General features: G+C 43.0%; 1 protein-coding gene across 8 annotated transcripts; it reads left to right on the forward strand.

The window, feature by feature from the left end:
* The first annotated feature begins 1,082 nt into the window (after positions 1-1,082).
* On the forward strand, positions 1,083-27,663 carry EXOC1 (exocyst complex component 1). Of its 8 annotated transcripts, none has more exons than XM_077302013.1 (21): positions 1,083-1,212; positions 3,238-3,484; positions 4,987-5,117; positions 5,641-5,800; positions 7,903-7,923; positions 9,645-9,832; positions 10,250-10,477; positions 11,017-11,149; positions 11,251-11,360; positions 12,365-12,418; positions 14,630-14,779; positions 16,049-16,154; positions 17,850-17,894; positions 19,629-19,792; positions 21,502-21,612; positions 21,702-21,778; positions 22,441-22,669; positions 24,148-24,331; positions 25,707-25,906; positions 26,556-26,750; positions 27,097-27,663. In XM_077302013.1, the coding sequence occupies exons 2-21, from the start codon at positions 3,361-3,363 to the stop codon at positions 27,247-27,249; spliced, it is 2,763 nt and encodes a 920-aa protein (XP_077158128.1). In that variant the 5' UTR covers positions 1,083-1,212; positions 3,238-3,360; the 3' UTR covers positions 27,250-27,663. The 8 variants fall into 8 exon arrangements, with proteins under 8 accessions (XP_077158128.1, XP_077158131.1, XP_077158132.1 ...); XM_077302014.1 differs by having other exon boundaries at positions 1,131-1,212; positions 3,281-3,484; XM_077302016.1 differs by lacking the exon at positions 17,850-17,894.
* Positions 27,664-27,903: the final 240 nt, after the last annotated feature.

Here is a 27,903-nt window from a genome sequence, read left to right on the forward strand (position 1 = left end):
TTGTATGGATTTGAAGGGACTGAAGACCAGACGGGTGTTGCAAGGAATCTTTTACTGTGTTTGTGTGTGTCTTTCTTACTTGCTAAATGTGGATGCTTGTAAATAAATAATTACAAAGATGCCATCCGTCTTCAGTGTTCTTTCTGCCAAAGGAAGCCGCAGAGGATGTTGGTATCTCATCCCCCCCAGCCCAATAATTCCAGGGTGCTGTGTGACCACCACCCGTTAAACTGTTTGGTTGCTGCTGGTCAGAAATGATCCATTGAGATTTCCTTTATGGAGATTAAAGGGTGGGAGATGCTTTTCCTGAATGAGCCATTCAGAAGGGGATCTTCGATGGACATGTTACAGGAGTGAGGGACGGGAGAGAAATCAAAAGCAAGAGTCATAGAAACAATTTTGAACTGGGGCTCAATAGTCTCGAAGAAACTTTCTTAGCCAGGGTTTCGGGAAAAGTTGTGCTGGAATAAATACTGTTAGTGGGGGGTGTTAAAAGGAAAGGGCATATATTCCCTTGTTTCACGCTGATGACGATGGGCGCCACTTTTCTTCTCTGGGTGCCTTTTAACAGCCCAATAACAGGCTGAAATCCACAGCTGGAGCTTTGCTGGGCCGTCAGGTGGGGAAATGATGCCTGTTAAAGGAAAGCTGTTTAAAGCAGATTAGAGGTGTGGGGAGCGAAACCGATTATCGCTCCTCCTGAGTTATAAACATAAACTACAACGTTGTTAATCCAACGCCGCTTCGCTCCCAGGATTGCCAGCTCAGTGTTGGGAATACCTGGAGACTTTGGGGGTGGAGCCAGAAGTAGGTAGGATTTGGGACGGGAAGGGTGGAGTACAAGACAATGGAGCCCACCTTCCACAGCAGCCTTTTCCTGCATAGGAGATAGGCTATAATTTTAGGAGGTCTCCAAGTTCCACCTGGAGGCTGGCATCCCTCCTCTTTGTTTTCTACGTTCCGTTCATTTCCCCGCCTGAAGGAGAAGCGAAGGCAAAAGGAAGCGCCGCCTGCTGCCCTCTAGGGGGCGCCCTTTCCCTAGTCAAAGCTCCTCGACTCCGTCCGCTTCTCTATGGCGCAAGGCCTTTTCCGACCGCCGTAGGGCTCCGGTTCCGTCACGTGAACGGAAGCAGGAAGTGCGAAGAGGGCGGGGCGGCTCGGCCCCAGGTGTCAGCTGTGGGGCGCCGGTCGAGCGGAGGCTGGAGCTGCATGGTGAGGGGCGGGGGTCCCTGGGGCCTGGGTGGGGAGCGCCCCGTCGAGGGCTGCTCGCGGGCTTCCCGACGCCTCTCCTCTTGCCCTCGCACCGAAATAGGGCTGCCACTGCGGGGGCGGGGGAAGAGGAGTTGCCAGATCCCGGTGGGGAAACGCCTAGTGATTTGGGGACGGAGGACAAAGGCCTCAGCGGACTGCAATGCCCCAGATCCTCCAGGGGAACTGAGCTGCTAATTCCCGGGGATCCTCAGGCCCCACCTTACGCCCTGGCCCCCTCTTTCGCGGCACCCCTGTTGGGGGAGGGGCATCCTGAAGAGTCTTTATTTGTTTTGCTTTTGGGTTTCTGAGTATAAATGTCACTTGGAAGAGGCACTTCAAATTATCACTGTGCTTATCTGTTCGAGCCTCCATTCTCTCTCATTACCACTTACTTAAAACTGCTGATTGGTGTCGTGGTTAAGGTTCGCTTTTAATCTGGAGGGCTGGGTTTGATTCCCCACACCTCCACATGTAGCTAACTGACCTTTAGCCAGTCAGAATTCTGATAGAGCTAATCTCACAGAGTAGATCAGGGGTAGTCAAACTGCGGCCCTCCAGATGTCCGTGGACTACAATTCCCATGAGCCCCCTGCCAGCGGATGCTGGCAGGGGGTCATGGGAATTGTAGTCCACGGACATCTGGGGGGCTGCAGTTTGACTACCCCTGGAGTAGATTTTCTCAGAGGTCACTCAGCCCCATCTATCTCACAGGGTGTCTGTCTGTTGTGCAGAGTAGAAGGGAAAGCTATTGTAAGCTGTTTTGAGACTTCTTTGGATAGTAGTGAAAACAGTGGTATAAAAACCAAATCTTCTTTACTAAGCAACAACTGCAAATTTTATGCTTGAAAGATCCATGGAGCGATTCACTCCGTGATCTAACCCTCCTTCCTATGTTTCTAATGTTCTCTATAAGAAGAATTCCTGGAAAGATTCCTTTTTACAGATCTGAAGAATCGCACCGTTACTCACGCAAGCTCATATTGAAATAAATGCCAGTTTTTAAAGCACCATTGGACCTTTGTGGGGGGGGGGGGTGTTTCTGAGGCAGTCTTTTCTGAATGGCTCAGTTGTGTTCACCTTCACTTGGAAACAAGCCCCGTGGTCATTATCTATCTGTGCAGCACATATCTATCTATATATGGTTCTCTTGTTCTTATTTCATGTTAAAGAGACAAAAGACCTTTGGTAGCTTTGGCATTGTAAAATGCTTTATTCACGGTGAAGCTGGTTCATTTTCTTTTGACATAGATTATGTGTTGGGATTGTGTAACCACTGACTCAGTGTAAATTGCTGTTCTGAGTGATTAGAGTTGTGGTTTATATAGTGGAGATTTGTGTTTAAGATCTAACCAGTTTTTCTACTGGTTAAAAGGGGAGGCCGGGATTCTCTTTGAACAACAAAAAGGTTGTGCTGGGAATCCTGAGTATTCCATAGGCAAAAGCTGCATGGCGTTGTAGTAAGGAGAGAAATTGGGTGAAATTGAGTGAAAAAGCCTGTCTGGTGCCAACTCTGTAGTAATGTATGAGAGTCCCCTGTGCAGTACCACACATGGCATGTTAAGCTGATATTTCCCCCTACGTTATGTCTTTGAGAAAACATTTACAATGTGCAGAGCCTCTTGTGGCGCAGAGTGGTAAGGCAGCCGTCTGAAAGCTTTGCCCATGAGGCTGGGAGTTCAATCCCAGCAGCTGGCTCAAGGTTGACTCAGCCTTCCATCCTTCCGAGGTCGGTAAAATGAGTACCCAGCTTGCTGGGGGGTAAACGGTAATGACTGGGGAAGGCACTGGCAAACCACCCCGTATTGAGTCTGCCATGAAAACGCTGGAGGGCGTCACCCCAAGGGTCAGACATGACTCAGTGCTTGCACAGGGGATACCTTTACCTTTACCTTACAATGTGCACTGTTGGTATTCCTCTAAAAGCATAGTGTTCATTCAGTTGTTCAGTTGCACTGTTAAGGGTTGTATGCTTTCTTTGCATTTCAGAGTCATGTATGTACATCGGAACAGTTCTTTCTTTGATTACTAGGCGATCAGAGTGTTCAGCAAGTGAACCAGGCAAGCAAAACATACACAGCTGCAGGGATCTGAGCATTTACAACTCAGAAAATGACTGCAATCAAGCATGCCTTACAGAGGGATATTTTCACTCCCAATGATGAACGCTTATTGAGCATTGTTAATGTTTGCAAAGCAGGGAAAAAGAAGAGAAACTGCTTCCTGTGTGCCACAGGTATGAGCTTGTGAAGTTTGGGCAAGTATTTTTATACAGCCCTTCTGACTATGATTTACACTGACTTTAATTTATTCCTAAAGCTTTCAGTAGATCTGTCGTCTTGCACTGCATAAATGCTATCCACATTGATACTGTATTACAAAATAATATCCTAATCTGAAGTGGAAAGAATATGGTGTACAATAGCTTATTTTATGTTTTCAGTTAGAAGGCCCTCCTGTGAAACTGGTGTAGAATGTAATTCTTTAAGGTCATGTGTAGGTGGGGGTTTAGGGCAGCCTTTCTCAAAGTTTTTACCATTGAGAAACCCCTGAAATATTTTTCAGGCTCCGAGAAACCCTAGAAATGGCACAATTGGGAAACATAGCTGTGTACACGCCCACCTGGGGGCCTTTTACTTCCCACCCCCTCTAGGCCCATCATTGGCCATTTTGGGAGAAGGCGGCAGGTTAACACAATTGTATATGGTTATATCACCCAATAAATGTTTAATAATTTTTTTGAAAATAAAAATTAATTAATTCCTACCCATTCAGGAAACCCTTCCAGGGCCATCAAGAAACCCCAGGGTTTCATGAAACCCTGGTTGAGAAAGCCTGTTTTTGGTTACACCTCAAACCCAAGTATGTATTTCACTACTATTATCTGAGGAAGAGGTTCTTGTCAAGTGAAACCAGATGACCAGCTTTGCATTTATAGAAAGTTGGAAGTTGAATGTCACTGTGGATCCTGGACTGCAAAACTTACAAGCTTTTATCATCAGTCCTACGCAGGAGCAGCAGAAAATGCCATCTTTCTTGGGTGCCAATGTTTTGCACATCTGGAATTTTTCAAACACTGTTTGTTACATGGCGATTTCATACAGATCAACACAGGGTGGAATGCATTTTTAAAAATATACTACTGGTATTAATCAAGTTAAAAACCCAAGGCGTTTAGCATAGCCTCAATAAATTCAATACATACATACATACTAATACCTCCAGTGACCAGATGCATTTTGGCCTTATTGCATTTATCAATGGTCAGGCATCAAATAAAATCAGTATATGTAAAATATAAATAGTTACAGCCAGTAGGCTCCTTTACATGAAAAGATATATTCAGGTCACTGCGGCCCTATAGTCAGTTCTGTGGACCAGAAGGCCAGACAAAACAGGCCCTGGTCAAAGCAAGCACTTTGAAGAGCCAACCTTCATCAAGAGTATGCTGCAGCCTTTTTAGGTTCTTGACTTCTATTTGAGTCAGCATATTTTCTCCATTTTGTTTTGGACTTCATATGTCCATCTATGTCCCGCTGAAATCATAGTACATCTGAAATGGTACTTGAAGGCTATGGTCTTCTGTCCCAGCATGGAAAAATGTAACACACATAACGTTGGAGAGTTTGGGGATATGTTTTAGAGTTGATAATCTATCAAGTGCAGCAAGGGGGCAAGCCAGTCTTTGTTTATATCAGTGTTTCCTCCTAGAGATTAAATATGTACTGTTCTTTACAGTGACGACTGAACGCCCAGTGCAGGTGAATGTAGTAAAAGTGAAAAAGTCTGATAAAGGAGATTTCTACAAGAGGCAGACTGTGTGGGCACTTCGAGATCTTGTGATCGTTGACGCTAAGGATGCCATCAAAGTATGTCTTCATTATAATGTCCTATGTTGCAAAATCTACATTCTGCTGAGGCTTTGAAGCTGCTGGTTAGCTTCAAGGTCTGGATTGCAAGTTTTTGTGGGTATGCTAAAGTCTTATGGATCTTAGTGGGACTCACATATGGGAGCGTGTAAAGGATCTGATTTCATATACAGAAGATACCCTCTTTGGGAGGGACTTTAGATTGGGCAGTTGTTTTCTTTGTTTCCAAGTGTAAAATGGCATTTCTGCGGGATAAGGGGCAAACATTACTTAGAAATCTTTCTTAATAGCAACATGTTTTTATTTGTTTGCTGCTTGTAAGAGGTATGATTGTCTAGAATTCATCAAGAAGTCTAATCACCAGCCTTTCCTTGATTTCCCTATGGAAGTATGACACATTTCCCCACTTATTTTGGATGGAGACCATATTATTTCTATGTCACATGGACAGCATCATTTATACTGTTGGTAATCAAAACAGTCCAATCCTTATAACGCAGCCTTGTTTCTTGCCTGGTTTTAGGAAAATCCTGAATTCGACCTGCATTTTGACAAGGTGTACAAATGGGTTGCCAGCAGCACTGCAGAGAAGAATACTTTCATTTCATGTATTTGGAAACTCAACCAGCGGTATCTTAGAAAGAAGATCGACTTCATAAATGTTAGTGCTCAGCTTTTGGAAGGTAAAATGCTTAGATTGAATTTTTTTTCTCCGTGGTACATCATAGTTGAAAAATTAATTCAGCCTGAAAAATAATTTTCTTAAAAAAACTATTCTTAAATGCATGCATGAGAATAATCCTAACAGTAAGCAAGGTTTATTTCTAACTATTGTATGTCTTGTATTCTCATTCTAAATGCACTGGAAGGATTTCAGTGGGGCATTTATGTAATGCATATGATATAGAGCCGTTGGCTGCTGCTTTTTATTTATTATAATAATAATTTTAAAGCAGAAGCTTCAGATGGGTTGCAGTAATTTTTATTACAATTCTACTGGTCTGTCTTCCAAGAGCCTTAAGTAAATGTGGTAGGAATAACATGGTATTTGAAGAAGTATGGGTGCCCATAAAAGCTCATAACTTGAATAAAACTTTGTTGGTTTTAAAGATGCTTCTGGAATCAAAAGTTGTTCTGCTGATTCAGACCAACATGGCTACCGGCTTGAATCAGTATTAATAATTTTGCCATTTTGAATTCAATAAAAGGGGTCCAAATAGTCAAAGCTATGTTCAGCAGAAGCCAAGTCTTTATTCAGTTGACCATGATCAAGGAAAGTAGCTATCCCCTTAAATTTGAGCCACTGACAGAATTACAGACAAAAGCATAAGCTTATATAGGGAAATTGACATCACGTCCTGCAGAACTGTTACACCAATTACCCAATGACAGCTTAACACTGTACCATATCTAAACCAATAGAAAAGCAATCTGTACTTCCATTTTAATGTTTTAAAGAATACTACTATCTTATAGTGTGCTGTAAGTACAGCGCAAACTTCTATAACTTAAGAAAATAGGATCTATGTTAAAGGTTAGCTTGTTCTTTGAGGCAAGGAAAGTACGCTTTTGAAGACTTCTGCTGAAAACATGGATATCAGTGCTGTTTCAACCCTGCATCAGATGTTCTCCTCAGTTCTTTACAATTCTTTCCTTGATCTTCACTGACATTATATCTCATTCAGTTTTTACCTTTTTCCTCTTTGGACAAGTGATAGGTTAGCCTGAAAGATAGTGGCTGGCCCAAGGTCACCCAGAGATTCATGGCTGAGTAGAGATCTCAAGATAGGATTCCTTGGCCCAAGTCAAACACACTGTCCATCATTTCACACTGGTTCTCCTAAAAAGTCTAATAAATCAATAAAGTGGGGGGAGGTGTCTGAAATGTCACCCTTTGCAAAATGGAAACATGCCTACCTTGGCACAACAGCCAAGCAAACTCTAGGTATAGTTGGAACTCAAACAGCAAATCCTCTTAACGTGTTTGAAAGGGGTGAACTTGTACATTTAATATGTGGAGAAATGTTCCTAGAAAGGCCAAAGCATTTAGGCCCTGCAAAGGCCCATGCTTTACATTGAACCCTCAAGCAAGCTGATAATTGAAACAGTTGAGAGAGTTTTTGTGTTCTTGATCCCCCAAAGCAAACAGGGGTGTTGCGAAGCAGTAGTTAGCCTCATTCCTGTTTGGGCTTCCTGTGGGCAGTGTTCTCAAGTACAGCTCCTTATCTTGAGAACGGGAATGCCTTCTGATGTGGGTGAAATTGATGGTTGAAAGCACCATTGAAACCAGTGATTCTTGAGAGTGCTGCAGTGTCTTATAAAACACTGTTAAGGACATCCCATAGTTCTAGTAGGCGGCTTGACTCCTTAGTAGAGAAAGAACCTAGAAGACACTTTATTTACTCGACTCCAATTTAAAATTAAGGGCTGTCAGATAAATTTGCCATGTCTTTTGTCAGGTTACTTCTTAATAACCACTGAATGCATGTTCACACTATGGAGAGGAGTTGCAGGCTATTTGTAAGAGGAATTACAAACTTGCATGCTGGCATGTCTGTAACATAATAATTGACTTTCAATCCCTGCAGTCTCCCAAGCATTGTGCATGTATAGATATAGTTTTGGGGGTTTTTTTGAGAATCTTGAAATTTCTAAATTTTTAAAGCCTTCGAAATTGTAACTCTCAAAACTTGTTGCCTTAAAAAAAAAACTGCATTCATTTTCTGCTTAGCTAATATCCTTTGCTTCCTTTCTTCTGCTTCTCTTATACCTTTTAACTCTCCAGAACTGCCTAAAGTTGCAGAAGGTGCGTAACACCTTTTTCCTTCCTTTGTTCTCCTCTTCTATATGACTAACTCTGTGGGGTTTGTTTGTTTTTTTCCTTTTGTTAAAATTGTCTATTTGTCTAGGTAGGAAAGTTAGGAATATATTGAAAATATTATGTAAAGAGCTTTTAAATCAGTAGTTCTTCAGAGATCTTCATGCTGGAAGGAGAAGTTAAGTTGTTGAAATGTGGGTAGCTATAACTGTGTATAAAACATGCATCTAATATTGTTATTTACTTATTTATTATTTCATATTCAATTTCTATAACCTCATCCCTAACCAACAGGCTCAGGGTGGTTTACAACAGTTATTTATTTTAATTTTATTAGACTTTTAGTGTCCCCACCCAAAAAAAAAACAATAGCCTCGGGGAAGCTAACATTTAAAACTGAGGCTGTCTTTTGGATACTCCTTTCTCAGAAAGGTTGTGTCTTCATGGATGTGGTGTTCCTGACACCTTATTAGTGAATTGCCCCAGATTTCTCCACTTGCAAAAACCACTAGTCAGATACTGGAAAAAAAACTGAAATTAACTAGTATAGATGAGAACCAAATAATACATAGAATTTTAGTTGAAAGGGATCTGGAAGTGGCCAAGGTATTATCCACAATACTAAGGGTAAATTGTTCACATCTGAACCCCTATCTGCCAAATAACAAATTTCTGTAAACTGCACATCAAAATATGACTACCTCATAATCCCACATCCACTGCTTTACGCCCTCTTGAAGGACCGTATACATTATTTTATCGTATTATTCTTTTCCTACTGTTTTATCTTTTATTATGCCAGGAAAGGTACTCTATATTCTGTATTCGTTTTAAACCCCCATATGTAAAATTATAAAACCATTTACAGTTAAAACTAATCAAGTAAAAACCTGCTCTGTCATTACTGCCAAAGGGCCTGGAATTAAATAGATCAACAATTCATTTTACCTTCCCAGGCTCAGATGGGGGCAATAAGGAAATGGGGGGGGCATTCTGCTGTCAGTGATTTAAAACCATAAAATGTAAACTGAACCATTTAAAATTATAAAAATATAATAAAATAGGATAAGTACTTAGCCAAAACAGTTCAGTTGGCAAGATCAGTGATTGTAATGGTAAAATGTCCCTGGACAGGGGGAGCCAGGCTGGCCTGAATTTGTAATGATGACGTGGGAATTGACAAGGTAATTTATAGATAGTTCTAAACATGAGAAGTGTGTTTATAGGCAGGCTGCATTAGAATGTCTTCTGGATGTTTTGCTTTCTTCAGAAATCATATTGCTTTTTTCATATGTTACAAATATGGTAAAAGTAGTGCTAATTTTTGCATATACTATTCTGATAAAAATCAATTTTATTAGGTTAAACTGACAGATGAATATTCAGCTGATTGTCCAGGAGGAGTGGACCTTAGTAGAAAAAGTACCGCAAAACTCCTTCTGAAAGCTGAGAAGAGAGGGGAGGGAGCCTCTTCTAATAGTTCTTTTTAAAGCATCCATAAAGCAAAAATGTCTTCAAGACCTCTTTATCTCAATTCCTTCCTCTTAAACTTTAAATATTGGGGAAGAGTCTCACTAGAAGGGTAGTGGCTGTCTGTTATGCAAAACTGGGATCCTCAAATGCAGCAGGTTGGATCGTACAACTCTGTACTGCTAATTGTGGAAGAGGCTCATGGATTTTAATTGTTTTTTTCCCTCTCTTTGCTGAAGAATCTGTTCCGAGTGGAGAGAATCAGAATGTGGCCGGGGGAGATGAAGAGGTGGTGGATGAATACCAAGAGTTAAATGCAAGAGAGGAACAGGACATTGAAATAATGATGGAAGGCTGTGAATATGCCATTTCTAATGCTGAAGCCTTTGCAGATAAGCTGTCCAGGGAGCTTCAAGTGCTAGATGGGGTAAGGAACTTTTGCTAATTAGGAATAAGTTTGCTTTAGTAATCAAAGGGTTTGGAAAAAATTCTCCTTAAGTAGTGTGTGGTTAAGTTTGGACTTGGGACAGGAACTTTGGTGGTCATCCCATAATAAGCTTGGGAATTATGAACTGTGGGGGAGTTTGTTTCCAAAACCCTTTCACATCTGAAATTTAGTACTAGTGCCGCTTCAGAAGCAGCAAGTATAATAATTATATGGAAGCATTGTTTCCCTTTTAAAAATACATGAATCAGCGGTGTTCCGAAATGTTGTTGTATTGTTCTGTTACTCCCCATCTTCTAACAGATTTCTCCAGAATAAGATAATGGATAAAGGTTGAAAAGGGATTTTTTTTTAATGCAATATTTTTACCTTTGGTTAATTATACAATTTGCTTTGTAGGCAAACATTCAATCAATTATGGCCTCTGAGAAACAGGTTAATATCCTAATGAAACTTCTCGATGAGGCACTGAAAGAAGTGGACCAAATTGAAGGGAAATTGAGCAGTTATGAGGAAATGTTGCAGAGCGTGAAAGAACAAATGGACCAGATCTCAGAAAGCAACCACCTCATTCATCTTAGCAACACTAACAACCTGAAGCTGCTGTCTGAAATAGAGTTCCTTGTTGTAAGTATTGACAGATTTGTTCATTCACACCTGTAGCCTACTCCACCCAAACAGTCTGAAGAGCAATAAAATAAAGATCCATTAAAAGTACACCAGAAGGGAGGTGCAATGAGATAATATGCTCTCACATCCAAGAATCTGGACCAGTTAGTCTTCTGAGTCCTGTTTTGGTTCCAAGCCTAAGGCAAGGAATAAACCTGAGTGAGTTTACAATGTCTGAATGCAGCCTAGTGCTTATTGCCTGCTGCTCATCTAAAAGGAGCAGTGTTTATTATTATTTTATTTATTTATTATATTTATATACCGCCCTCCCCAGGGGCTCAGAGCGGTTTACATAAGAACAAACAACAATACATAAAACAATCTATAATCAATGTTCCCATTGATTCACATCAATTGCTAATGTGAAAATCAGTTTCCAGAATCAGAGATTAAAATTTCCCTCTTCTAAATTCCCTCTAAGGGAATTATTCTCATTTTGTCCCTGTAGAGCCTGGAACAGAAAGAGAGCTTTCAAAAGTAAATATTTGTTTTCACAGAACCATATGGATTTGGCAAAAGGTCATATCAAGGCCCTCCAGGAAGGAGACCTCTCATCGTCTCGGGGTATTGAGGCCTGCACGAACGCAGCAGATGCTTTATTACAGTGTATGAATGTAGCTCTTCAGCCAGGTAAGATTATAGGTAAGGGGGAAGTGGCTGATGACTTTTTTTTTTAGTATTCAGAGCATTCTGGTTCTTTTGTAGTTCTTATTTCACTCTTCTGATTCAAGGTCATGACATGCTCCATGCAGTCCAGCAACAGCAGCAGCGATTCAGTGACCTGCGGGAGCAGTTTGCACGGAGGCTGGCCAGCCATCTTAACAACGTATTTGTTCAGCAGGTATCTTTTGACTTTTCCGTCATTTGGTTTTCATTGCTTATGAGTGCCTGCATTTTTTAAACATCCTTTCTCATGTGTCGTGACAAGTTCCAGGCAGTGTTTTGTCATCATCTCAAGTTTGTGAAGGCAGAAACATGCAAATAAGTTCCATGATAGAAGTCACCGCCTTTTACTAAACGCTGTTTCCCTCAGGGAAGGACTACCAGTTCCACTTCCCTAATTCAGGATCCTCCTTGATCCTTTCACTCGGTTTAACTTTACTCCAGCAGAACTAACTGCCAGTCTCAACTTTCAGCTGCAGAATTAATTCCATTTGAACCTTCTGTTAATCAAGGTTCTCAGATCAAGTTAAAGCATTTAACAATTCAGTGTCTGTTACAGATTTCAATTCAAGGGTTTTTTTGAACTGTGATTTATATTGCTGTCCTGAGCAGAGTTACAGCCTTCCAAGTCTGTTGAAGCCAGTGGGCTTACAAGGGTGTAACTCTGTTCAGCATTGCACTGTTCAAGTCATATCCTGTTGGCAGGTTTGAAGAAAGAAAGAGATGTTCCTTTGGTGCCCCAGCCCATGGATGTGCCCTGCAGTCACTGCCTGTCCTAGCTACTGATAACAATGAATATGGTACAAGGGTAGTTCTTGCAGGTGGAAGTCATAATGTGATACCACAACCTACCCCCCCCCAAAAAAAAACAAAGCTGCCCCCCCCCCCCCGATGGAACTTGCTTAACTGGCTTCACACATTCTGGTTTATTTAGATGCCAGACAAAGAGGACGTGAATGTGCAATATGGTGGTACCCTTCATGTTCCTTCTATTTTATATGGGCGGGTCTGTTGGTTCCCCCTGCCCCATTTATAGTTCTTGCATTTGAATAGATTTAGATTGACTTTGGTGCCATCCTTTTGCCCTTTATGTGATGCATTCGCAGTTAAACCTCCAGACGTCAGTTGTTCAGGTATCTCAACTCAATGCAGTGTTTATCCCTGTATTTTATCTCCAAATAGTTTACTGAAACCCTTCTCCAGCTCTATAACAAGCCCTACTATCTTTCCGTTCCCGTGAGTATAGAGAGCCTGTGCTTTAAACAAACCAAAGCTTGCTAAACCTAACTGGCTTGCAGTGTTGACCCAGCCAAATAGAAAATGCAGCTTATGAACCGAGGGAACAAATCCTCCCAGTTGCTCCCTCAGCTCTGAAGCTTCCCCCTTTTGTGACTAATATGCTTTGTAAGAGATGCGTAGTGCAGACAAAGAATTATTGAAAGGATGTGGCAGTATCAAGAGTTTTCCATTTGCAAGAAGTGTGTTGCTTGAGCTTGATTGCATTTGGTCTGACTCCAGATGGGGCTGGATGGGAAGAGGAAGGATAGGCACTGCTGGTGCTCTCGATCAGGGGTAGTCAATTTGTGGTCCTCCATATGTTTGTGGACTACAATTCCAAACGCTGGCAGGGGCTCATGGGTATTGTAGTCCATGGACATGTGGACAACCACAGGTTGACTACCCCTGCTCTAGAAAAAGAAATGAAGTCGTTCTTAATTCATTCTCAGAAGGTAAACTGCAGGTAAAGGAACCTGGTGGAGGGTGGAAGAGTAAAAACGAATGGGGCCGAGCATATTTGGCATTTATTTCAGCTTAACTTGAGAAGCGGTGGAACCACCCCTGCATAACTTTGTCCGGCCATGAAGTTGCAACCCTGGACCTCTTGGGTTTCTATTGGGCAATGTCGTGACCTGAGATCCCCACAGGCAGTTGTATAATTTAAATGAACGATACTCGATGGGTGAGGAGCCAACTGTGGCTCTTCTGAAGACAGTTCACCCATAGGGCAGCAACGCCATATTCCAGGACAGTGGGCAGGCTCCTTGTTTGGTGGGGCTTGTGGTTGACTGGTGGTTCACCAAAAGAGCAGGTAAGCTGTGTAAGATCCATGACAGGGATGGACGTAGATATGGCTTACATGCTGAGAGCCAGTGTGGTGCGGTCGTTAAGAGCGGCAGACTCTAGTCTGGAGAGCTGGGTTTGATTCCCCGCTCCTCCACATGCAGCCAGCTGGGTGACCTGATCTAATTGTGAATTGTACCATAGTGTGTGGATAAAAATAAAATCATACACTGGAGTCAGGAGGAGATGGGGCGGAGGATGGGAGAGAGATTACGAAACTGGGGAGAGATTCCTCTTGATGAGAATGCAGAAAAATCTGAATTTTCAGAAAGGTTTTTAATGAAACCTTCTACCATAATACAAGCAGTGTCTGCAATTAAAGAGATGAATGCCCATGATGCTCTTGCAAGGCTGCTTTCTGAGACTTTGGTGGCCATTTGGGAGATGGCTGAATAGGCAAAACATTACTGCTAATCCTCAGGTCAAAGAGAGTGGAGAATACACTGAAAAAAGGAAATGAAGATAAAAGGGAAAGAAGCAGGGAAAGGAGAGGAAGAGAAATGGAAAGAGGAGGGCAGAAAAAGGCAGTTAGGTAGGTGGAAGAGAAGAAAGCAGACAGGCTGTCAAGACAGGGGTAGAGGAGAAACAATAATGGGGAGGAACAGAAAGGTGGATGGGTAGGATAGAGGGAAGGAAGCAGTGAAAGGGAAGAGGCTGTAGAAGCTGCTAGGGGGTTAAAAGAGGGAAACAAGATAGGATGGAGAATGCAAGGGGAAAATAAGATGCCCCCTGTGAGACCTTGTGGGTCCTCTGCTTGTAATGTCTATTAACTAGCCCCAAGTTTGTGTTGAATTTCTTGTCCAGAGTTGCCTTTTAAAAGTGTATATCAAATTTCTTCTTGTAATGAAAGATGAAATGAAAGATAATAGAAAAAAGAGACGAAGTATTTAATTTGTTTTTCTCAAAACGAGACTGTGGAAACTGATTGCATAGGATGGGCTGAGGCGTGGACGAGTTCACTGTGCTTCAAGGGGCAATATTTTTTATCCCTGAAAGAGGAGGTGAACGAGAGCGATCTGGACATTTCAAACACAAGAGCAACTCCTGATGAGAATGCACTGTGGTTGCAGGAATTGATTCCTAACACGTAATATAGCTCAGCATTATGCCTTTTAAAACACTTGCTTTATAAACTTCACATTCTTTCCCTTTTCTATCCGTCTAAGCACTTGATAGAAACACCAAACTGCTGGAAAGACTTAACAAATGGCAAACAGCACTGTTTATACCTGGTGAAAATGTGATGTTTTTTCAAGTATCCGAGTTTGCAAGGCTGCCAGTCTGTTCACACAAACAGCTCTTTTCTGTTGTTGCCTTCTGTCAAAGGGCCATGATCAAAGTTCTACTCTCGCTCAGCATTCTGTGGAGTTAACCCTGCCAAATCATCACCCCTTTCACAGAGACTTGCTTCGCTATGCCAAACTTATGGAGTGGATGAAGAACACAGATTACGGAAAGTACGAAGGACTCACAAAGGTGAGTCGCTCAGAGTGGAATGCTTGACAGAAAGCACATTATTTATTTAACTAGTGATAAAGCCCATTTTGGAAAAAAATACAATAGGCTCTAGGAAAGGGGGAGGCCGGCACGATGCTGTAGTAAAGGGTAGGGGGGAGTGGGCATACTGCAGATTCCAGCCTCCCCCCTCTGCCATGTTAGCTCACTCACCCACTGGAAAGGTCTCCAGTCTCCCCTCCCTGCTCACCCAAGCAACTTCAGCCCTGATCCTGAGACTTAGTTGCTTGGCGGGTTTGCTTCCCCTGCATCCCCCTCTGAAGCTGCGGGGAGGACTCACTGCAGTCTCAGATAGTATGCAGGAAAGAAAGACTCCACTAAGCAGCTGATCTGGAGGCTCAGCTGCTTGGTGGGATTTTTAAATGCTTCCTCCACAGACTGGAGGCAGTTGCGACCTGGCCCAACCGCCACTGCCCAAAGCAAATGCTGCTCAGCCAGGGGAGCCTACAGGTGCGGAGGGAATGGGTGTGAGGTGCAGTGTCCTCCAACGTACTGTCACACAAAGCCCACACCCACTTTCCGTAGCCACGGCTTTAAGAGGCAAGTTGTCCACTTGCCTTTTATAAAGTAGAAGATATATTTTAATGTATCATGTCTGCAGTATAGCCAGGAGATCTGAGGCTTATCTGGCATTCATCAAGGGATCTTTGGAGGTGGTTTGCCATTTCCTGCCTCTGCATTATGAACCCTACTAGTGTTCCTTGGAGGAACTGCCACCCAGATCCTTGAAGGGTCTCAAATCCAAATACTGGCCAGGGTCGGCACTGCTTAGCTGCCGAGATCTGACATGATCAGGTTTGCCTGGACATAAGAGGTGATGAACACAGGCTTGATGCCTGTTGACTTTTCTGCTCTGTCTTTCAGTGCAGCTGCCCTCCTGCATGACTCTCAGGATCCTCAGCCTTTTAAATAGTCACCAAAGAGCCTCCCTTTCTCTTTGCCAGCAGAAAATCAGGTAGACTCCAGCATACAGTGCTGCTTAGCAAAACTGGACAGGCCTGTTGTTTAACATGGCAACTGGTCAGTATTCACTGATGCACAGGATGCTAACTCTTGAATGAAAGGGAAGCGTTACCTGTTGACTTCCACTGCTTGTGTGCCATCTTTGGTCAGCCTGTTCCTTTTAATTTCTCAAGACTGCATTTCGGGAGAGCAGTACATGTCTTGTGTAATTGTGGGTATGTTTTTGTTTGGGATGCCCTAAAATGTTGTATTGGTTTTTCCTTCAAGAATTATATGGATTATTTATCACGATTGTATGAAAGGGAAATAAAGGATTTTTTTGAAGTGGCCAAGATTAAAATGACAGGCGCAACAAAGGAAGGAAAGAAGTTTGGTAAGTTTCTCATAAGGATTTTCTTGTTTTCAGCTTTGTGTCATGATGGCGAATATTATCAGACACGTTCCCGCTTTTCCAAGTGGCCACAAAAACACAGCATGGTGTAGTGGCTAGGAGCAGTGACCTCTAATCTGGAGAACCAGGTTTGATTTCCCACTCCTCCACATGCAGCCAGCTGGGTGACTAGTGACAGTTCTCTTAGGGCTGTTCTTGCAGAGCAGTTCTGTTAGAGCTTTCTCAGTCCCACCTACCTCACATGGTGTCTGTTGCGGGGAGAGGAAGGGAAAAGTGTTTGCAAACTGCTTTTGGGCTCCTTTGGTAGTGAAAAGCAGGGTATTAAAAAAAACAGCTGTTTTCACAAATCGTGTCCAAAAGCTTCTGCCGATAAATTCTTCTATTAGGGGATGTGGCTAATGATATTGATCGTAAAAGATGTGCTTGTTACTGAGACTGAAATTCTGAGTTGGGGAAAAGGTATTTTGTTTACCTGTGCTTTGGTACCTTCTGGTTTGTCCAGAAACATGATTCTGTGAGTATTCTGAGTGGCCACCGCAACGTCCACAACTGAGCTGTGTTCAGAGGTCTCAATGAAACATGACAGTAAATCTTCTGAAGTTTGTCTCAACGCTTCATTGCTGCGGGAACTGGAGAGTGCAGTACACTTCTGTTTCTGTCCTATGAAGAGTATTACACATTGATTCAAATGATTTGCCATGTTGGTCTGAAGTAGCACAATAAAACCAGAGTCCAGGACAGAGACTACTGGACTCTGATTTTATTACACATTGAGTGTTGGCTGCCGATTTCAAGAAACAGAAGGAATTTTTCCTTCCTTAGTTTTTCTAATGGAGCATCAGATATGTACTGACTGGCTTTGGCAGATTTATCATTTATAAATGTTAACTGGTAATTTTGGCTCTTGTGCCTGGGGAAAAGCCATGGTTCCGGTGCAGAGCAGCTGCTTTGCAGAACATTCCAGGTTCCAGCCATTCAGCTCATTCAGTCCCCTCCTTCCTGGGGCCGGCTCATCTGAGCATTAAAGCCGTTGCCTAAAATGACAACTGGACTTTGGCACTAGGTGGCCAAGAGAAGCTGGGATGGCATGCAAGCCAAGACTTGCTTCTAGGATCTTTGTCATGTTGCCGGAGGTATAAGAACCTTGTTCCTGGATTGTAGGCAGCTGCTCCTAATCAGACAGAGAAAATCCAAAGATGCATGCAAGGATCTGCTGTGATTTTACAAGGCATCCTCCTGAGGCACATCCCTCCAATTGCATGCTGTGGCCTCTTTTTTAGCAGCCAGTTGCCTTGGGCCAGACCATTGTGCAGTGCAGCAAGAAGAAACCCATGTGTACTCTGCCATAGCTTGCAAAGGGGAGCCTTCCCTGCTCCCAGCCCACACCCAGGGCCTCACATCCATTGGTTTGTTGTGTTTCTTTGTTTCCCTCTGAATAAGTACTGGTGAATCTGAAACGGGCTTCCCAACGTAACTGTTGTTTCCAGCATAACAAAGTGTTCTAGGCCAATACCTTCCCCCAGCTATGTATGTTTGCAAATGTAGTTATTTGCTTCTCATAGTTCTCTGCATGTTTCTTTCCAGCTAGTGCTTAACTTGCATCTCGTGCATGGTTTGTGCCAAAATGCATTTTTAACTTGTCTTTGTCTTTGATGCTTGCAACCTAATCCATCCTAGCTACACTGCCTCGAAAAGAGAGTGCTGTCAAACAGGAGACAGAGAGTGAGTATGACGAGCAGTTCTTACCAGTGCATTCTTGTCGCTGTAAGAAGTTAACTGTGTCATGGCAAAACCTATTAACACCCAAATTGTTGGTTGCAATGACTTATTACACGTTTTTCATGTGCTCCATCGAGTTACCACTGGGAAAAACCGGGCATGACCATTGGTCCCGGTCTCTTCCATCTAATAGCTTTTTCTGTGGCAAAGATGGAGGAGATCTCAACACAAAAGGAAAAAAAACGTTTCAACCTGTAGGTTGTATGCTGTGGAAATGTCTTTGAACTTTGCTTCTAGCCTTGCGGGTGGCATATCTACATACGACACTGTTTGGAGGCCAGATCTCCATCTGGTCTCTAAAGGTCAGGCAGAACCTGTGCTTCAGTCCCTGGTGGTTCCCACCAGCCTGTGCTGCAGTCAGGGTGACTGGGAAACCAGCACAGGACCTGCACCCAATGTTATCAGAAGAGCATGGGAGCTCTCTGGCCACACGTGGTCACTGTCTTTGTTGGGGGCACCCACTCACCTTCTTCGGCCGAGTGCCTGTTGGGCATTGCATCCCGGGTCCAGATGCCCCTAAGGACTTGTCTGCATTGCATCTCAAAGTTCAGCTGTTTAAGGTCAGTCTGCTGGGTTTGCCCAGCCGTCTGTACCTGGTAGTTTCTAAGATGAAGTAACTAAATCCAATCCCCAGTCTTGACAAGTTGGGCTCCATTCCACATGTGCCCTCAGTGGCAGAGCACGGCTCATCTGAGAATGGCAAAGTATCATTTCAGGCCACCACGGTGGACCAGATTGGTCGCCAGCCTGAGCTTTAGGCCAGGAGATTGCCTAAGCCTACTCCATGGCATGACCACCTCCATGGGCATCGGTGATCCATACACTGATGCGAACTTCTTGGTTACCAGTTTGAGGCAACAGTCATGGCATTGCATGGCTGAAGGTTCCAGCACCCAGCTCCAGGTGCTCTCAGGCGAGTTGTCCGTCACCATGATGCTGCAGGGGTTTGGAACCCATCTGTGCATTACCCTGTCAGAAAGCTGTCTTTTGCTTTTGAAGTTTTCCCAGGGGGGAAAAATGCAGTGGTATCTTCCCATATCAGTGGCACAAACATGGGCTGTGCAATTCCATGCAACTGAAGAGGGGGAACCTGAACTAGAAGGAAACCACAAGAGGTGCATCAAATATCTGCACCTAGCCCAAAGACCAACACTCCTACCAGATGTTGAGCTACATACATTCTTTCCCAGGAGAAATGCCTGTGCAAGTAAACACTGCATTCCTCGAACAGAAAGGGGCCCTGAAAAGGTGGAGGACCCTCTTGTCTCTCCAGCAGGTGTTTGCTACTATTTTCTTCTCCCTCCTCAAGAAAATAGTAATCTCTTGTCTGTGTTGTGCTTTGCTTTTAGAAGATGCCCCTTATGAACTGCACCTGGCCTTTTTCTCTCTTCTTGCCTGTGTTCTTCCCCAGAATGTTATTGGCCCTCCAATAGCTCTTTTGTTTGCTGCTCCCAAGTGTCCCATCACTCCGTGTTTGTTTCTCAGTTTCTTCACCTGAATGAAGAAACGTGTGAGCACAACCGCAGACCGCTTTAATTTGGAGGGGAAATAGTTCGAAGGCTTTAGGCATGGTGGGAGGAGAGGCAGGGGTGCCAATCACAGGTGCTGTGTTTCAAGTGTAGCAGCAATATTAGTCCATCTCAAACAGCTTTTGATACAGGACCTGTCATATCTTAGGTCTTCACGGAAGCTCTGGGAAACTGACGGGCTCAACTTCTAGCCTAAACAAACTCTCTGTCCAGAGTTCAGGAAACCGTAGGTCTCAGTCATCCTCATTACTGGATATGGGGAACATGTCCACATCGGACCTCGATGTGGCTGACAGGACCAAGTTTGATAAGGTAAAGCAGCTAATACTAATCAACGAATACTGTACCTCTTCATTGCTTTGTATCTGTGGGGCCGCCTCTCCCACTATGCATTATGGGGAAGTGACCACAATTTATTGAGGATCCCCGGCCCTAAAGTAATAAAACCAGCCTTAAGAGCCAGTTTGGTGTAGTGGTTAGGAATGCGGACTTCTAATCTGGCATGCCGGATTCAATTCTGCACTCCCCCACATGCAGCCAGCTGGGTGGCCTTGGGCTCGTCACAGCACTGATAAAACTGTTCTGACCTCACAGGGTGTCTGTTGTGGAGAGAGGAAAGAGAAGGCGACTGTAAGCCGCTTTGAGCCGCCTTTGGGTAGAGAAAAGCAGCATATAAGAACCAACTCTTCTTCTTCAAACAGGGCCAGGGCCTTTTTGGCGTTGGCCCCGGCCTGGTGGAACACTCTGCCTAATGAGATCACAGCCCTGCAGGACCTTAAACTGTTTGGCAGGGCTAGCAAGGCAGAGCTGTTCCGCCAGGCCTGTGGTTGAGGCATGAAAATTACATCTAATGTCTGCTGGCATCCCTACACGAACTCACCAATTTAGGTTTACTGAAGATCTACTTCTTGACTTGCCATTCCCCATCCCCTGGAAATACGAGATGATTCGGGGCAAACTGGTGCTACTTATTTTAAATCATTGTCATTGTATTTCTAAATTTTATATTGTATTCTGTGTCTTTTAACCACATGAGCTACCTTGATATGTCAGGAAGAACAGTGTATAAATGCAATATCAAATTTTAAAATAATCACATTGTGTTTATGGGCAAATGTTGAACCCCCCCCCCTACCACTGCCACCTTTTGTGTGTGTGTTGGGACACAGGAGCTGTCAAGAGAAAATAGCAAGCCCCATAGCAACACACAGAGGGTCATCGCCACAACAGTTCATTGTCGGTCTTGATGTGCAGCCCCACATTGGGACTACACAAGCACAGGCTGACTGTGGAAAGTGTTTCTCTAGCTATAGCCCTATAAGGGGAGCTACTGTTTGGACACGGTGCGCATACATGAAGTTTCCCGCCGGAACACACATGTGACCTGAACGGAGCGCCCCCTCATACCTCAGTGACCTGGGGCTTCTGATGTGACCCTTTACCAAGATGGGAAGAAACCCAGAATATCACTTGTGTATAGAATCAGTGGGTGGGCCAGAGGATGGCACCGTTAGACATGTGATCTCATGTGGTTTGAAACAAAACAAAGGGATTTGTGTGTTCGATAATAATAGCCTGTCGGTATGTAAAGCCTCTTGAATTTTATTTCATGGCTGTGTTACAATGCTGAACTGTGGATTAGACTTCGATTCATCAGCATGGCCAACAGCTGTGCAAAATCTTTGTTATTCTTTGGTGAAATCCAGAGTTGTTATTTAGGTGTGCAGGGCTTTTGGTTTTCAAAGCCGTTTGCTTCTCCAGCTGTCCGGCTTCTTGCATCCTCGCATGATTTTGGATCATGGTCAGTGCTTAGAAGGAAGGAAGTTTCATTTATTTAAATTCATCTAAACAGAACATAAAGGCCAGCCCTGGGAGCTTTAGATTTTCAGAACAGGAGGCAGTGTTGCTGGAAACACCTCCCCACCCCAAATCCTAAAGTATAATAACCATGAGAGTCAAGTGCTTTCTCCATTTAATGGTAGCAGTCCAGTTTACTGAAATGCATGTTTTGATCCTTGTAGATCTTTGAGCAAGTACTGAGTGAACTGGAGCCTTTGTGTTTGTCCGAACAGGACTTCATTAGTAAATTCTTCAAACTTCAACAGCATCTTAGCCTTCCTGGAAGCGCAGTGGTATGGCTCTTAATTTTACAGATTGTTAAGACCAAGGCAGAGTTGTGGAATTAATGAATGCTCTTCACCTTAGATGTTAACTTTTTCAGGGTGATGCTGACGAGCTTGATGGAGGAACTTTCTCCAAGTCACACGGTGTTGGTGGCCCACAGTCAATATCCTCAGAGTACGTAAGTTGCACGTGTCTAGTGATGGGATACTAAAGTTGCAGAATTCCATGTGAAACATCTACAGACCTCTTTGGATGCATGCCTTACTACGGATGCATGGTATCTGATGTGGAAGGGCTAATTAGCGAAAAGTAAGCCATTAGCATGAGTAGAATTTTAGCCCAAGCCCTGAGGGAATTAAATTCAACTGTGAAGAGGATTGGCTGGCTCTGAGCTGCTTTGAGCCTGTTACCCAGCTGTGAAGTTGCAAACAGTTCTGTTTTACAGTGTCCAGGATCCTAAATGGAGCTCATCTCCACTAGCAGAAAGGGGAAGGATGGCCATTTTTGCCAGTTCTCCTTGCCTTCTGCACGATCACTTCTTTTCTCTGTACCTGGGGATCTCCTGGCCACAGGGCACCATTTCAGGGCTGCAGCATCTGGGGCATCTGTGAGGAAGTTGAAAATGCAGGGATTTTTTTAAAGCTCTGCTTGGCTCCTGGTAAATGGCACCCGTGCCAGCATTCTTACAAGAACAAAACGCTGCAATATCAAAGAGCTTTACAATTCCAAATATTCCATAACCAACTATTTCTAAAGAAATGTATTCAATAATGGGGACATTGGGCTAATCCTAAATCTGGGCTTAATATACGTGCATTGTCTGTCTGAATTCCCAGGAACCACATGATCCGGCAGATGATGATAAAAATATTTCGCTGTGTTGAGCCAGAACTGAATAATCTTATTGCTCTGGGGGACAAGATTGATAGCTTTAATTCACTTTATATGCTAGTGAAAATGAGCCACCATGTCTGGACAGCACAAAATGTGGACCCGACTTCCTTTCTCAGCACAACGCTTGGAAATGTTTTAGTGACTGTCAAGAGGAACTTTGATAAATGCATCGTAAGTTTTTTTTTGTCTGAATATGTTATTTTGTTCTAAGTATCCATCTGGCAAGTTAGAATAAGATTTCTTAAAGCAGCATGACTACACCCACCACGCATTTGGTTTCCAGATGCAGCTGTAACATCTACATGGTGTGTGTGTGTGTGTGTGTGTGTGTGCTGAATCCTGTGTCTATGGCCTTCACTCCTGAAAAATCCAGACTATACATAGTGCAGTGCACAGACAGATATTTCTGCATATAAGTCATTCAGACATTACAGCTAATGCATGGAAAACCCAAGGCTAGGCTGATTCAAGTGGGTAGCCGTGGTGGTCTGAAGTAGCACAGCAAAAATCGAGTCCCATAGCACCTTTAAGGCCAACAAAGATTGATTCAAGGCATGAGCTTTTGTGTGCAGGCACACTTCCTCAGACAAAACATAACAAGAATCATGAGAGTGCAGATATATGTAAAAGGCAAATCAGTGGCAAATTAATAAACTGTGTCATAGTATCCAAATAATGCCATATTATACCGTTCCAAGGCTAGATGGGCATCCAGCTTGGTATGGTGGTTAAGAGCAGTGGCTTCTAATTTAAAGAGCCACGTGCAGCCAGCTGGATGACCTTGGGCTTGTCATAACCCTGATAGCGTAGAATTGTGCCCATTTTATCAGCATTGTATATTGGCCTTCTCAGTATTAGGAAAGAATAGCTAGGTGTATAAAAATGATGGTTTTGAAAAGCTGCCCACTTTATAGGATTCAGAAGAGATGGGGATGCAGAAATTCATGTAAATGAAATTGAGGTATAATTAGATGCACCTGGATCCAATAATTTTCTGCCAGCAAGCATCTCTGTTGCTATAGTGTCAAAAACAAAGACTCTGCTCAATCAGCTTCAAAATACCATGCTAATTATTGCCTTAAAAACCCTTGAGATTTCCACTTTCCCTTGCTGCCCCATCACTGAGAATAGGGACTCCCACAGACCAAAAATCACAAGGGGAGCAGGGGGTGGTTGAGGAATTGAAACTAGCAAGATCACCCCTCTTCCTTGTTCCATCAGTCGATCATCCAGGACAAACAACCCAGTTGCTTCTGGAAATTAAGTTTTCATGTTTGTTTACCAGCATTGTGATCATGTCATAGCATGGGGAGTTTTTAAAAGTCTTTTAATGGGGATTTTAATGGGGTTGAGACTGTTGTGACATGCCTCAAGCCTAAAGGGAGAGGCAGAAAATATAAATCTAATAATAATAATAATAATCTACTGTGCTCACCACCACTTTATTTTATTGTTAAAAATGCTACAAATCCCTTTCTGACCCAGTTGAAACAGCTGTGTATTCATGCGGCCTCATAGTTGGCTGCAGATCGGAATTGTCTGCCTTTCTTTTCTCTCAACCCCATGTGTCTACTTCAGAGTAGGCCATTTCCATCCCATTGCAAATTTGAGGCAAAACTTGACTGACTATTTTTACCTTTTCATTTCAGAGTAATCAAATAAAACAGATGGAAGATGTAAAGATATCAAAGAAGAGTAAAGTTGGAATTCTTCCCTTTGTGGCTGAATTTGAAGAATTTGCAGCCCTTGCTGAATCTATTTTCAAAAATGCAGAGCGTCGAGGAGATTTAGACAAAGCCTACTTAAAACTCATTAGAGGTGTTTTCACTAATGGTAGAGTATATTTTATGATTATAAATTCAGGGCTTTTCATTCCAGTGAAAACATAGGTTAAATCAATCAACAGTAAAATAAGCTTAACTTTTACATGCTGGTTGTTTATTTAAATTGTGGCATTATGACTACAGCATGGTGATTGTATGATAACTTAGCAGCTCTCTGGATGCGAATTCAGGATGCCATCTTGCCACTCTACTAATTAAAACAATCCCAATTGGGGGTTGGACTAGGGGCCAAGACTGTTGCATTCAGGAATACAACGGGTGCTAGATTGGGTGTGTGGAAGAACAATTTGGATGGCCTCTCCCTTTCCCCAGGACCTGGAAAGGCTGCAGGCTCTCAGGAAGGGAGGGGCAGTTCTCACGCAGCAGGGATCTGCAGCCTCTGAGCCTTGGAGGGAAGTGGAAGGAGGTGGGGTGGTCAGGGGTGGGGGACGGAAGGTGGTTGGCCGGCCAGTGGACAGACAGGCAAGCTGGTTGGAAGAGGAGGCACTCAGGGGTGGGACACCTGCCCTGAGTTGGTGGTAAGCACTGTGTGGCACTTAAACCATGAGACACAGTCCTCCTCCAAGCCCTTACCAGAAATATAGCTTGTGGAACAGATTATGGAAGGTCATTAAACAGAAAAGTGGTAAACCTGGCCTCAGCCAGGGATAGGGCTTGTGGGGCCCTGGCTCCAGCCTGGTGGAATACTCTTCCTAGTGAGATCAGGGGTCTCCAGGACTTTAAAGAGTTTCGGAGGGCTTGGGAGGCAGAGCTGTTCAGCCAGGACTATGGTTGAGGCCAGGAAGTAACATCAAGTAGCAGACACTGGCCTCCCTACTTGAGAACCCATCCAGCCATCAAAATACGGCCAACACGCATTACCTCCCTCGCGCAGTAATATCTAAATTGCAAAGAGAAGGGGGGTTTAAAAGTAATTTTAAAACTTCATTTAAACCTATAATTGATTAATGTTTTAATTTTTGATGTTACCTGCCCTTAGCCAACCGGGGAAAGGTGGGATATAAAAATGAAATTGTCATTATTGTTATTATTAGAGTTTAAGTATTGTTTCAGCATTTTACACATTCTTAAGTCATTTTTTTAGTCCTTTATGCAGCTTAAAAGTGCTTAATTTTTGCAGCATCATTGCCTTTAATACGTTTGTGTTTATAAGTGCAGCTATGTTCTTCTCCATTAGAAACTAAGGATTTCTGAGGTGGGGCTGTTGTATCCACTTCAGAAATCCTTAGTCTTTAATTTTAGAATCACATGGACCTCCTGTCGTGACTTAAGCAGTTCCTGCAAAGTGTATGTAGTTGATGTGATCAGAGGTATGCATAGACACTTTCTGTTTTGTAAGCTGGCCATTCTATCTGTCTGTTTAGTGGAAAAAGTAGCAAATGAAAGCCAGAAGACGCCCCGGGATGTGGTCATGATGGAGAACTTCCACCATATCTTTGCAACGCTGTCTCGGTTGAAAATCTCATGTCTGGAGGCGGAGAAAAAGGAAGCGAAACAGAAGTACACGGATCATCTGCAGTCTTACGTCATCTATTCTTTGGGACAGCCACTTGAGAAATTAAATGTAAAAACTCCCTCTTTTATAGCTTTATTTTGGAGTTCAGTCCAATTGGGAAAATGTTCACAAAACATGTTATGGTAGACAAGACAATCTTTGCTATAGACAAACACACCAAATAGAATCTCCTCCCTCAGCAGAATAAGGATACTGTCTACAATTTCAAGTTTGGGTTACCCAGTTCTTTCACTCAATGATGAGATATATTGGTATCACTAAAAATGATATCTATCTGAAAGTGCTTGTCGTTCCCATAGGTGGTCAGCTGCTAGCAAGAGCAACTTCCTATGTTGTACTCTGTCCTTGAAGGACTGTCTCCTTCCATATGTTCTTGTGTGCCAACTATGGTTATCAGGCAGCCATCTGCTGGCTCTCCTACCACTTATAGCCTGTCCAGCATCTACCAGAGCCCAGGTCTTTTCCATCATGGCTCTGACTCTCTGGAATAAGTTCCCTGAAGAGATGAGAAGAACTCCCCCTCCTTGGAAATCTTCAGGAGGTGCTGCAAGCCCTGATGGTGATATAGGATCTACCCATAATTTAAATGGCTTGTGGCTTCTGCTAACAGATGAGGGGAAAAGTCTTCTCTGTCTGTTTGAAAACCAATGGAAACGAGCCTTGCTTACCATGTGCTTAATGTGTTGTTTCATTTCAGCATTTCTTTGAGGGTGTTGAAGCTCGTGTAGCACAAGGCGTGAGAGAGGAAGAAGTGAGCTACCAGTTGGCCTTCAATAAACAAGAACTAAGGAAAGTTATAAAGGAGTATCCTGGAAAGGAAGTGAAAAAGGGATTGGACAATCTCTACAAGAAGGTGGATAAACATCTGTGTGAAGAGGAGAATCTGCTCCAGGTAAATGAAAAGAATGGCAGAACATGAGTGAGGGAACACATCTCATAATCACCTGCTGTGCAAATATTGCTACTTCATTCCAATCAGATCAAAAACATGACACAAATGAGTCAGAATGCCTGGCGTGTCAGCAAGAATAATTATATGGATTACAAATTTGTATTCGGAGTGCTCAAGCACTTGAGGTACATTTCTTGGGGGATTATTTTAGAGGCCATTCTGTGTTCCTCCTTCCAAGGCAGGTTTGGAGATACTGCCCCCAATATTGAAGTCAGCATTTAGTATAGAAGTTTGTATTGTAAATCTTGGCAGCATTTATTGAATCTTTCCTTTCTGTTTTTGGTAGGTGGTGTGGCATTCAATGCAAGATGAGTTCATTCGCCAGTACAAGCACTTTGAAGGCTTAATCGCACGTTGCTATCCTGGATCTGGAATTACTATGGAATTCACTATCCAGGACATTCTAGACTACTTTTCTAGCATTGCACAGTCTCATTAATATCTGCAAAGGGGTAAAACAAGATATGCTACCAAATGTGTAGGGGAGGGTGTGTTTTGAGAGAGAAGGATTTCCTTGATCAGCCAGAAGTGTTGATGGCTTACCGGCTAAAAACAGAGTTAAAAACAGACATTATCTCATGCAATTTAATTCATACACAAGGTTTATTTTGCATCTTGACCATCCTCTATATTTCTAAAACATTAGACATCAAACTCCCCTGCTTTCTCCTACATGTTGTAGCTCCAACAGTTTATATACATTTTGAAGTTATTGTAAAGGGCTGGGTAATATTTTTTTCTTTTTTCAAAGTTTAATATATGGTTCCGTGGGACATCCATGTTAACATCTTTAAGAAATATTGTACATGTAAGTCTTTCTGACCTTAAATAAACTGTACACAAAGAAATTGAACTTGGGACTCTCAGATCTTAGTCCAGCAACTTAACTGCTCCACCATGTTGACATTTTCCAGGACAACACTAACATTTCAAAGTTAACACCCACAATGCTAATTGCATGCAAAAGATTTCCCTTGTGGAGAAAAAGGCAAGACTCGGGAAGAACCTACTCACAGTGGGATGACCTTCATTCCAGAGCAAAGGAATTGTTGAGGGAGTTTGTGTGAATTACGTAGGATTAGAGAAGTTGGTG

This window comes from Paroedura picta, chromosome 10 (assembly GCF_049243985.1).
Source record: "Paroedura picta isolate Pp20150507F chromosome 10, Ppicta_v3.0, whole genome shotgun sequence".
In the NCBI taxonomy this organism is placed as follows: Eukaryota; Metazoa; Chordata; class Lepidosauria; order Squamata; family Gekkonidae; genus Paroedura; species Paroedura picta.